General features: G+C 42.9%; 1 protein-coding gene across 3 annotated transcripts; it reads left to right on the top strand.

Annotated features, from left to right (window-relative positions):
• The first annotated feature begins 3,644 nt into the window (after nt 1-3,644).
• Nucleotides 3,645-11,100, top strand: tob2 (transducer of ERBB2, 2). 3 transcript variants are annotated; one of them, XM_077010203.1, is made up of 3 exons: nt 3,645-3,864; nt 6,044-6,130; nt 6,248-11,100. In XM_077010203.1, exon 3 carries the CDS (start codon nt 6,351-6,353, stop codon nt 7,527-7,529), a length of 1,179 nt encoding a protein of 392 aa, XP_076866318.1. In that variant the 5' UTR covers nt 3,645-3,864; nt 6,044-6,130; nt 6,248-6,350; the 3' UTR covers nt 7,530-11,100. The 3 variants fall into 3 exon arrangements, with proteins under 3 accessions (XP_076866318.1, XP_076866319.1, XP_076866317.1); XM_077010204.1 differs by lacking the exon at nt 6,044-6,130; XM_077010202.1 differs by having other exon boundaries at nt 6,044-11,100.
• Nucleotides 11,101-12,033: the final 933 nt, after the last annotated feature.

Here is a 12,033-nt window from a genome sequence, read left to right as displayed (position 1 = left end):
TGGTATTGGAAATGTGAGCTTTTGCAAAACTGCTATATGCAAACATGGACTCCACCCAACCACAGCAGTCTGTGTTGTGCACCGCAAGAATATTGATCAACATCAAATGTTCTGTTTGGATCAATCATGGAATTCCCAAGATCCAACAAGCACAGACACTGGTTAAAATAATACAGGCTCATTTTCATCCATGAGTTTTCGTCCACAGACTTGTCAAGACTACAATTCTGTCAAATGAGGTTAAAATAATGCACCTAATATCCTAACACCAAATAGTCTTCTTAATGTTGATCACATGCTAGTTAATGTCACATCTGCACTGCTGCTGTGTTTCAACATTGCACACGTTATCCAAAAATGCTAAGACTGCAGGTAAAACGAACAGAAGTCAGTCTGGATCAAGCATGTTAACTGGTGCCCAGGACACCTGACCAGTATTGGCGTTCGAGACGAGATGTGTGCAGATGAGCTCACACTCTGATCTGAGGACACAGGGTATGACCTCTTGCGGACGATGCTGATGTTGTTGGGCAGTTTGTCGTAGCGGACGGCAGAGCCGGACTCAACGCGGCTCATCGACACTCCGGGATTGGCACCAAGCGGAGCGGAGACATGCAGTCTCCTCACACCACCCCCAGGATGAGCTAGAGAGAGAGGAGTGAGAGTGTGTATGTATGTGTGTGTGTGTGTGAGAGAGAGAGACAGAGGCATCCAGGCACCGTCTACTGTATTTCACCTCTTGTAGAAGATAAGCACACAAGAAAACAGCCAGTCAGCGTCTCAACACGTTCAGTACTGCACGCTAGACCACAGCAAGCAGCTTTAATATTATGAGAGAGTGAGAGGATACAGAGTGAGTGAACCTTCCAGAACAAAACGTGAGGCTGCACAGCATGAAAACTGAGGACTCCTTTATAACAGGTAGCCATAAACTGCACCTGGCCAATGCATGATTGCTTATGACCTGCGTAAGTCTGTAAACAGTCAGTCTACACTGAGATAACGTTTGAGTGTCTTAGCCAGTTTCACTGGATACACATTTAGATTCTTTATTTACTAGAGGTAAGTAAGTCATCTGGGAGACCCTTTGTGGTGTTATAAGTTATCTACCTTATACGAAGGTCATAAGTATGAAGTTGTCTCTTCCCATTACTTCATAAGGACTAATGTCACTGTTTAAAAACCGCTGCAATAGCTCTGACTTACACTGTACCGAGCAGTGGCGTTTACGCAGAAATACTGCTCGATAATCCATCAGATTATGGTGTATGTTTATCACTAAACTGCCGCCAACAGCAGATTTAGACATTTCCAACCCAGGCGGACCTAAGAAACTGAGCAGTTAGTCGCCAAGAAAAGACGGGTTTCAACATTAGAAAAGCTTGTTATCGAGGTGTAACAGGCGCCACATGTCAAACGCAGCTGTTTTACTTCAATGACCAATAGCCACAAGACAGACAATATTATCAGGGTGTATTTTAAACGGTAACTTACCCCTAATATACTGACAGTAATACTGTAAGACGCAATTTTGCTCTCTGACAAACATGACGCTGAAGGATGACGTCAGTTTCCCGACCTTTAACCCCGCACTTTAGGATGGATATATTTTTTAAAGTTGAAAGTGAATTTCCTGAAAGTTGTTTAGTGTCTGTCAGAGCCGTAGAAAGCCGTCTCTTTCTACGGCTCTGGTGTCTGTCACAGCTACGTAGTAATGTTAAAACAAATAATTGAAAATAAATAAGCAGGTTTTATTGAAATAGATTTTAAATAAAAAACCCAACTTTAAGCATTTCCTACAGGAATGACGTTTACACGTTTTTTATGTGTGTGTTGCTAATTTTTCAACATTCCCTTACAAAATAACATTCATTTCATTTTATGTAAATTACACCAAAAATGCTTTGTTATTTCAATATTTCAACTATAATCAGTAAAGCTTAATACGCTGCCATAACTTACATCAGCAGTGATATAAAGACACGGGCTCCTGCAGTGTCTTCTAATGTAATTGCTATATTTGTTAATCGTAGGAGTTTTTTCCTCATTATGTCACTTCAGAACAAAAGAGAGAACCGAAAAGAATTATTTGAATGTACAGCAAATAATAGTCTGTTTGAATGGGGATGAATAAGGAACAACCATACACACTCAAGCAAAATGAACAAGAGATGCTGAGAGAATTATTTCAAACGAAAGTCATTAGAACAGAATTGATTTCTGATTAGGTCCCCAGCTAATCTATATCCCCCTTTATGATATTTGTGTGAAATTAATAGTTACAGTAATTAATTACTGCAGGAAATGTCTGTGTGATGAAGTAGCACAGATTTAGTGGGTTTAGTGAGTAGCTCATCCATCACATCCACAGGCAGCAACAATGGCCCGTGTGTACATGCTAATCATGTGTACATGCTAATCATCTCTGTCAAAATAGGCACTAAATTAAACCGCCCACCGCCATGTTAAAAACACTGATGTTCCAAAGCACACATCAGTACATGTGTATAAACAACACATATGCAACAAGTGAGACTAATCCTGTAACAACCACAGAATTTAGATTTTCTTATAAACATTAGTTTAAGCAACAGAGCAGCTGCTATGATTTTAATGTTACAAGAATAAAATTCTGTTAAAGGGAGGCCTAAAAAATAAACATTGACTTGGGTTTTAAGAAACTTTCAGAACAAACTATGCTCACTTGTATAAAGCTCTAAAATGCTCACTAAATAAGATTAAGTATATTATATTCGATTCTACAAAGACAACATGTTATGCCAGTGGCTTAAATATAAACAAATGTATGTTTTTGTATTGGGTTTTTTGTTTTTGTTTTGTTATGTGGTTTGTGTGATTGTTTTTGCTTGCTAGATAATTATAGCTACCTAGCAGCCTATTGCTTTCTGCAGTGCAAAACATTAAAGCAACATAAATTGTAGAATTAACTGTGAACCACAGCCATAGGTAACAGTAATATTTGTAATTTGTAATACATTTTTATTATTTGCTATCGTATCTATCCTTTTATATTAAAATGACAAATCTCACATTGTCTTTATCAGCTTTACAGATTTGGAAATGGTTTCAAATGTATACGAAATTTTAAAAAAGAAAGAAACTACACTAACCACAATGCAATTCTTTTAGCGAAACACTACTTTTCTTGCTGACTGGACATCTACTTGTCCAATTGACATTGGTTCCTCCCACCGAACAGCCAATAGCAGTTCTGTTGCTATCACTTTTTATATTTTTAGCATTACTCAGCACAGCCACTCTTATAGAAATATCCGTTCGCCAAATAAAGTAGTGAGCAAATTACTGACCATTTATTTAAGATGTGTACCGGCATCAGATCGTTTGTAAGAATTGAAAATAGAACAAGAGAAATGTTTAAAAATACCAACAAGGCATGAAATAAATGTATCGGTCAAATTGCCCTCAAATAACCCTGGCACTATTAGCGTTTGTTTTCCTTATAACCATTCGTAAGTACAAACACAATAACACACATGGGACTCAGTTACAACAGACCACGCACAGTTATCTCTGATGACTTAATTACTATAATGTGTAGAAAGAAGTTCCGGCTTGGTGTCACGTCACAATCAGGGGGTGTGGGTGAACGTGTTCCATATAAATGCGCGAGGTTGTCAAACAGTAAAGTTTCCTTAGGCTGCTCAACGGTGTATGAATAGTATGGGAATCAGTTGGTCAATCAACAAATATACATTTTCATTGCTTGATACTTAGTGCATTTTGCACTGTATGTTAGTCAAACGACGCTGTCTAGCGCCAATCTACACAATTCATGTTTCGCACATAGGAATTATTTGCGTGGGCTAATAACAGATGCTGGCTGTAAGTATTATCCGCTCTCGTAATTTATGTAGATCCAAATATGTTTTTACATCCTCCCTAAAGGTATTTGGTTGTTAATTTTCGTCACATAAGAAACGTTATTTTCGCCTGTTCGGGTTGTTGGGTTTAATATTGAATGATAAAAGAGCACTGTCGTCCATTTTACAAGATAATGTGTACTTAGTGCCACCTCAACTCGGTAGTGAATTATGTTCATATTTAAATATCTGGCTTTTCTGGCGAGTGAAACAGTTCTGGCCTGCTTTGGGCTCGTTTATTTTCCTGTTTTATAGTGGGTGTCATTCTTTGACATGAGTACAAGTCATAGTCATACATTTTCTGAGCTAAACGTCTCAAGCTACTACTGTAGATAGATTTTAACCATCCCTAGCTAAGTAGGCAACATCTGCCAAGTTAAGACATCATGGCGTTCCTTGGTCGGACTGTTAAATGTAGCTTTACAGTTTATTGCCCGTATTGAATCCAACAGTTTTCTCCAATCAGTCCCTATGTCCATACACCACCTGGATGTTCTAATGTATTCTTCCAAGGCCACCGTGTTTTTAAAACGGTAAACTGGCCCTCGTTTGCTCCAGAGCCTCGCTGGTTAGAGACCCTCTGATATCCCGCAAATACAGTGGGGAATTAAAAGAAATGATGTGACTATAGTTTGCTTGTGGTTTCAGGCAGTATTGATAATGCGTCCCTCGCCTGTACTGTCTTTCTACGCCTTGTGCTCAGTGTGTGTTCCTTCCAGATGGACAATCCTGTAAACAAAACACCACATCTAGAGTAAGACCACGGGGCGCCCACTCACCGAGGCGTGTTTCCCACTAATATTCATTTAGATCATGGAACAGTGTACATGTGTGTGTATAAATTAAAACTATAAATCATGGGTCAAAGCTCTGGAGCGAATGTACAAACGGCGTCGCTGAAAGGTGAAGTTGGTTGTAAAGTCATGACCAGTTTCTCCATTTACAAACTTCTGCATTAGCCTCACAGGTCATCTTTTGCCTTTATTGTCGTTTTAATTACTCACTGTGTGACATTGAGTGACATTGAATGCATAAAGTGAATTTTGAACAGCCCTGAAGCCATTACTGCTAGCCACTATCCGTATCGTTTTTTTTTTAATAAAAAGCTTTACATTACAATAATAATAAATTCCCAGTTTTAGGCCTATTAATATATCTAACTGCATCGGTAAACGACCACAACTTCTTGTTGGTGAGCCACCGTGAATGGCTAATGGTTTAAATCAAGACGACGACTTTCATGCCGTTGTTTGCATTGCATGTACGAATATTCGCCTGCTAGGTGCGATTAAAACACGATTAACTGCTCCACGACGCACGAGGTGTTTACACACATCAACCTGCAGCATTTGGCTGGCGTGCTCATTAGCTAGCATAGCCGGCTAGCAGTCGAGCCTCTCGGTTTGGCTGTTTATCTGTGCTCTTTATTTAGATTAGACCACAGGAAGTCGGAAACCAGTAACACATTGCTAAGTAATTAGCGCCACGTCGAATATACACATGTGATTTGTAAAGGCGTATTAAATGCGGGTTTAAGGACATTAGCCAGCTAGCCGAGTTTGCTGATCTGTTTTGGTGGCTTGGAGGCGGGCACGCGTGAATATGACGTCAAAAGCGGTGCATTGAGGGAATTGTAGTTCCATATGGTGTCTCTGCGAATCAGCCATTTTACTCGAACATAAATGCCCTGTTAGGCCATTAGTTTTAACTCTCAAATACATTTAACTTAATACACAATTTGGCATTGTATTAGTGGTTACTGACTCTACTGTAATCAATTTCATATTCCTACATGGAGACCTGATATAACCCTTTAAAAAACTGGGAAAGCTGTGTCTGCCTGGTGCTTTTTCTTGGACCGTCTCGGGACTGATTGTGTCCGTTTTTACTTTATTGCCAAGCATATTGATTTTTAATCCTGTCTTCATTACCTTGCTTTTCTAGCTCTCACCCCTCGCTGCCCGTGTAGTTCTGACTTCTTTGGCTGCTGCAGGAAAGAACACGTGTGGGATTAGAGTTGGGCGGGCGTTGTTGCCGCAGGGCGGAGCATGTGCTGAGACACGCCCTCTGCTCATGGTCTTTTTGATATCCCTAATGTTTGATCAATGGAAGTTGAATTTCTTTTCTTGTGCTCTTTCTAGAGGGATTGAAGAGTGACAACCAGACACTTAGTAAACCAGTTGTGGAGTAGTAGATCAGACCCATTTGGAGAGACTGCACTTCCTGTGGTCTGTGGTCTTCCCACACACATCGTCTCCCCACACAGCGAGAAGCAGAAGTGTCATTTGTTGAGCTGCCCACTCCTCCATACCCACAAGGACCAAATCTTTCTCCTCTCTCTGCAGCCTTGGCAGGACATGTGGAGGCCATTGTAGAGCTGCTCCTGCTGGAGGGATACAGGACGCTAGCATCCTCACCCAGACCTGACCTGGTGCTCTCTCTTTGGCCATGCACTTGGAGGTAAAGGTTGCGTTGAACTTCATAGTGTCCTACTTGTACAACAAGCTTCCGCGGAGACGGGCGGATCTTTTCGGCGAGGAGCTGGAGCGCATCCTGGTGTCGCGTTTTGAAGGGCACTGGTACCCCGAGGCTCCTCTGCGTGGTTCCGCCTTCCGTTGCCTGCACCTTGGAGTCCCTAGGGACCCTGTGGTAGATCTCGCAGCCAGGAGGAGCGGCTTGGACACGGAGGAGGTTCGCGCAAATGTCCCTCCTGAGCTCAGCATTTGGATCGACCCTTATGAAGTGTCCTATCAGATTGGGGAGAAAGGTGCGGTTAAGGTCCTGTACATGGAGGATCCGCCAGGTATAGGGGGAGAGGTTGGACCCCCGGAGGGTGTTGGGCTTAGCAAAGATGTGGATCTAGATGAAGGCAAGAGTTTGGGTTTCAACCCTGATGCTCAGGTGTTTGTGCCCATTGGTGGCCAGGTGTCGCCCGTCGTGCTCCCATCCCTTGCTAGTTCACCTACGCCACTCTGCCAGGGTCTGTTCAACTACGCAGGCCCCAGTACTCCAACCAACCCTGCTGTGCACTCCTCCAATGCCTCCTCCCCTTCTCCACCCAGCGCGGGCCTGCCGTATCCTCACCCAGCCGCCCCGCCCACCCCCCGCCCCGCCCCACAGCAAATCACTTTCACCACAGCTAGCTTTGCAGCCACCAAATTCGGGTCCACCAAGATGAAGAAGTGTGGCCCCGGGGTGGTGGCTGGGTCCAGCGGTGTTGGGGCCCCTCAGCAGAGAATGCTAAGCCGCTCTCCCACCACCATATCTCCCCCTGGGCTGGTCAAGCACAAGCCCGTTTCTCTCTCCATGCACTCTCTGGCTGGCCAAGTCTCCAGCCAGCTGTCCCCCGATGCCAAAGAGTTTGTCTACCCTGCTTCCCAAGGGCCGCTCTACTTTGATGCCGAGGCCCCTCCCCTCACCCCGTTCCAGGCTCCACCTCCACACACCGCCCACAGCCATGCAACCTTCGATCCATTCTCCAGCCCACCACCGGGCCAAGCCGTGAGCGTCATTGGCGGCAACAGTGGGATTTCCTTCATGGAGAAACCCCCGTTCGTGGATGGCATGGGTGGATACAACCTGCAGTACTCCAGCCAAGCCTTCCAGCCAGTGGTGTTGGCCAACTGAATCTTCAGAAAGCTCTGGAATGGTAGACACTAATACTGAAACACTATCTTTCATGAACTTGTTTTCACCAGTTATTACTAATTAAAGAAGTTAAGATGGTATTATGACTACTTAAACCACATTTATATTGACTGTGATTGTCCTAATTTTCCCATTGCTTTTTCATTCGTTTTTGGAAGTAAATTAACTTTTTTTTTTTTTTTCCCTCCTAAATGTTGGGAGCATTCAGGCTCCTGCTGCACAGACGTTTGAATTGAATGTTGTCATGATGAAAATGTCACTTTGATCGAGGTGTCGATTTATCCAGGTATATGTCCGTAGTCTGGTTAAGCTTGTGTGTTCACTCCAACGTGGCCCCTTCATGCTGTGAATACAGTTGACATTCTGATGGGTCACTCTAGAATGGACCATTTGTGATGAATAATTTGAGTTGGAGGGCTTGCAGTCGACTGGAAGGTTCTGGAACGTGGAGGTTGGAATCTAGCTAAGCTGGCTAGCCAGAGCCTGCTCACCACAGTCGTGGGTTTGTCAGTTTGACGTTGCGACAACACAACGGTCTTGCTGTCTTTTCTGCGGTGTACGAGTATTGAGCCAGGGCTGTAAACGCACACATACATACACCCCCCCCCCCCATGTTGTGAAGATGGGTATTATGTTCAGGCTAGCTCTCTCATGGGACTCAATGTGACTGTGTAAAGAGCCTTATGGCAGTGCTTAAGGACTGTGAAGCTGTTTAGGAAGACTGGTGTCTTCATATTATGAAGCCATAAACACTTAAAGAGAGGGCTGCACCTTGGTACAAGGGACGGATTAGATGACTGTTAATCGGGCTGGTCGTTTGTGGCACTGTGGTCGTGCACCCGCAGTGTCTGTCGGCAGTGCGTGAAGGAGAGAGGGTGTTGCTGCACTGGGTGGGATGCGGTAGAGCAGAAGGATGTGTGATAAATGGCTTAATGTGCGTGTGGGTGACTATAACCTTGCCATCATCTGACTAGCTGAAGTTGGTGCTGCAGTCCACAGCACTCGTTTTGCCTAAGCTTGGAGGCATCCTACAGGATCCGGAGGTCCGTGTGCAGTTGCTAGGTGACTTGGCCTGGATTTGACTTCTACAAAGGGGGCCATGAGCCTGCGGCTTGTGCTTTTGGGAGTCGGTGTTGATGTCTTGGATACAGCAGAGTGACCTGGTCGCATAGCAGGGACCAAGCATGCCTTGATTTTCTGGGAAACGCAGTTTAATCACCCACAGCATTTTTCTAATGCCTGGGCAACATTCGCTTGCCCCCTTTATAATGACAGTGTCCATGCCTACGTTCCGTCCCCCTCCAGTATTTCAGCACTTTACCCCATTGGGAACTCAAGTTCCCACAATGCCTCAGTCAGAAAGGGCGCTGCCATTTCTGTTCTAGTGTCCTTTCTACCTTTTAATAGCAAACATTTCCGTGCGCAGTGATGAACATGTGCAGTGTAAGGACTATTAACGATGGCTGTTTTTGTTGGTCAGACTGAATGTGTCTCCTGCTGTTTTTGTCGACGTCTGTAAGCGTTCGCTACACGACCCGCGCTAACGTGTGACCCCTTTACATGTTATCCCATGGTGACTTCAGTTTTTCTTCATCTCCATTGCGTTTCCTTTTGGATGAGAGATTTCTGTCGTTGTTGTGACCGGGTGAAACTGGGTGTATTTTTACATTTGTTTGTAATTTATTTACGATTTTTCTATTTTTTTTTTCCAGTGTTTTTTCAAAAAGAGAATCTATGACCTTTGTAAAAGATCTATATACGATATGTATATATTTCTTATGTTAAGATATCCTTTATTTAGTTTCTTATGTGCTGAGGTTATTTTTTCAGAAATAACTATAATGAATATATATAGATATATATATGCAAGCTGAAACAAATAAAATGTGTTTAACAAAGTATTGAATGTGTTGTACCTGTTTAGATGTTTTTTACCTCATGAGTAGTTGGTCTAGCGTGGTGTTCTGGGAAGGTTAGGATTGAATGCTGGATTAGAAGGATTATTCACACCACTTTTTGTGCCCATGTTCATAAGAGCAGTCTGAATGTTTTGAACAGCCCGAGTGTGCATTAAAGCAATCTCAAACGTTCCCTTTAGCAGCCGACATCTACAGAATACGTTCTGCAACTCCTCCATTACCAAGCGATTCGTTGAATGGGTCTTGGCAGTTTCAACTCTAACCAAATACTTTCTGGCTTATCTCCTGGTCATTGTATCCACTTGTTCCCATGCTGCCTGTTTAAGGCAGCCAAACTCTAGTTACTACAATTAAATATTTACATTTTAGAATGCAAGTTGCATTTCTACCCGTTATGGCCTCCTGTTTTAGCATTTCCTAATGTTGCATAAGCTAGAAACAGTTGGCCATCTTGAGTGAATGCCATACTGGGAGGTTGTGGGAGGACTGGGAGAAGTACCATATGGTTCTCAGCACCGCCTCGGACCTGCTGATCCTTCACATGTGTTTATCTGGAAGCAAAAGTCAATGAAGTTTCATGCTCTCACCTGGGTCTTTTCACCTGACCTCCACAAAGCCAGGCGTCTGCCCTCTGCTGTAGAAAGCAGGGCATCACCGTGTGTGTGTGTGTCTCTAGGAAGCTACTCGATTTGCCTTAACGTCCTGTAACGTAGAATGATGTCGGGATGTGGGGAACACGCATGTCCAGGGAAAGGATTGCTTGAATGCCTGCCGGGGACGTTCTAGTCGGTGTCCACCGATTATGGTGTCGGGGTGTGGAATCGGTGGACGTGTGGAGGGTTATGCACATTTATTAAATGTCTTGGAATTTATGTAACATTTTTCAAGTGTTTATGAAAATTGTGGGGGGAAAATGTTTTCTTTTCCTCCTTGGTTTAGCGATCATGGACTTTGTAAGAGTGGCGTACTGTCCTAACACCCCCTATCACATTTATGCAGCTTTCACCAGCTTTTTACATGGAATATGGTACAATACAGACCCTCAAACTTTGGGTGTTTTTCACATAGCTTGATTGTACTGTTCCTGAATCAGCTTGGTCTCACAGCTCCCTTTAACTGCTGTTCAATCGGGTAGTGTGGAAAATGTTACGAGATAAGTACTGTATAATGTCAGGCTCATTTAAAAGCATAGTCAGCCCCAAAATGCTAATATGGTTATAAATATGCATTAGATGCTAATGGTAATAAATGCATTACATAAATGCAATACATGCAAATGAGTATGCATGTCCTTATCTTCATAAGTGAAAATTAACAGCAGTCTTTGCATTGCTTGGTCGAGCATTTTTTTTTTCTTTCTAGTGTCTGTTTTACTGAGTAGCTGATTGTTGTAACACTCCTGGACTTGAGGTGAGTTTAGAAACACAGCGATGCTTAAAGCACAACGAGGGAAAGAATAGTGGCTGCATGTGGTGTTCCAAGATGTTCTTGAGGAGATGGAGGTGGTGAGAAGTATTTGGCGGGTTGAACAATTCTGCCCAGTAGGTTCTGCCTTGACGCTTCGGTTTTCATAAATGCGCCGTCTGTTTCTTGTTTCATTTACTTTGTTCCATTTTATTCACCAGTATCACCAGGAACACACAAAATCAGGTTTGAAAACAGATCTAGGGGGAATTTCAGACGGTCCACCATTATCACGTGACTCTGAGCGGCAACAGAGCAAGCTTAAGAGGCAGAAAGAGTTTTATAAGCGAAATGTCTTTTGCTTATAACCTCCTGCACTTTGAAATATCTTTGTTGAAATAAAATTTTAAAAAAGTGATTTTATATGCGAAGTTTATCATTGATGCATACATGAATATAAATGAGACAGATGTATTGTATTAGTCTTGTGATTTCAGTTTTGTCTGTATATGATGCTTTTCTATGGGACTGCTCCACCTTCTAGATGTATGTACTGATCCACTGAAATGCAACAATCCTTCTTGTGAGCTCGCCCCTAGCAGGGGGCTTACTACAGGTGTTTCTTACTGTATCTCACTGACTCTTTTTTTTAAAGTTTGTAATAAAATCTAGATTGACAAAAGAAAGCATGAGAAATAAATGGTGTGTCCGGCCTCATGGTTGCAGTTTGATTAATATAACACTATTACTGAAAGACTGTTTGTCATTTGTGCTGCAGTTGAATCACATGCTGTTCTAGTGAGTCCTGAAGCAGTTTCACCCTTTATTAACATCCTTAGTAGTGCGATCGAAGTATTCTTTTAATCCAATTATGGCTGTAGTTAATCAGTCACTTGGTTAATCAGTGTTAACTGAAGACAACACGCAGGCACCATTAGTTCAAAGTCACTGCACAAATTCAATAAGACTCATTTGATTATATACTTGCATAAATACCCTGTGCTTTTTCCCCATGGTATCACATTTACGTTTATGCAGGACATTTGTGTCCAGTGCTTTGCCTACAGGAGCCTTCTCTCCCTGGATGGGGTATCCCTGGCTGTTGGGTGTACAGGGCACACTGACCCCTGGCCAAACGTCTTCTCTGGGTATTTTTGAGC

This window comes from Brachyhypopomus gauderio, chromosome 6 (genome assembly GCF_052324685.1).
Source record: "Brachyhypopomus gauderio isolate BG-103 chromosome 6, BGAUD_0.2, whole genome shotgun sequence".
NCBI lineage: Eukaryota > Metazoa > Chordata > Actinopteri > Gymnotiformes > Hypopomidae > Brachyhypopomus > Brachyhypopomus gauderio.
The sequence above is the reverse complement of the archived record's forward strand: the minus strand, read 5'-3'. Positions and strand labels throughout refer to the sequence as shown.

What these genes read in the sequence shown, in the direction of transcription:
- tob2 (XM_077010204.1), top strand. Translation starts at nt 6,351, where the DNA reads ATGCACTTGGAGGTAAAGGTTGCGTTGAACTTCATAGTGTCCTACTTG.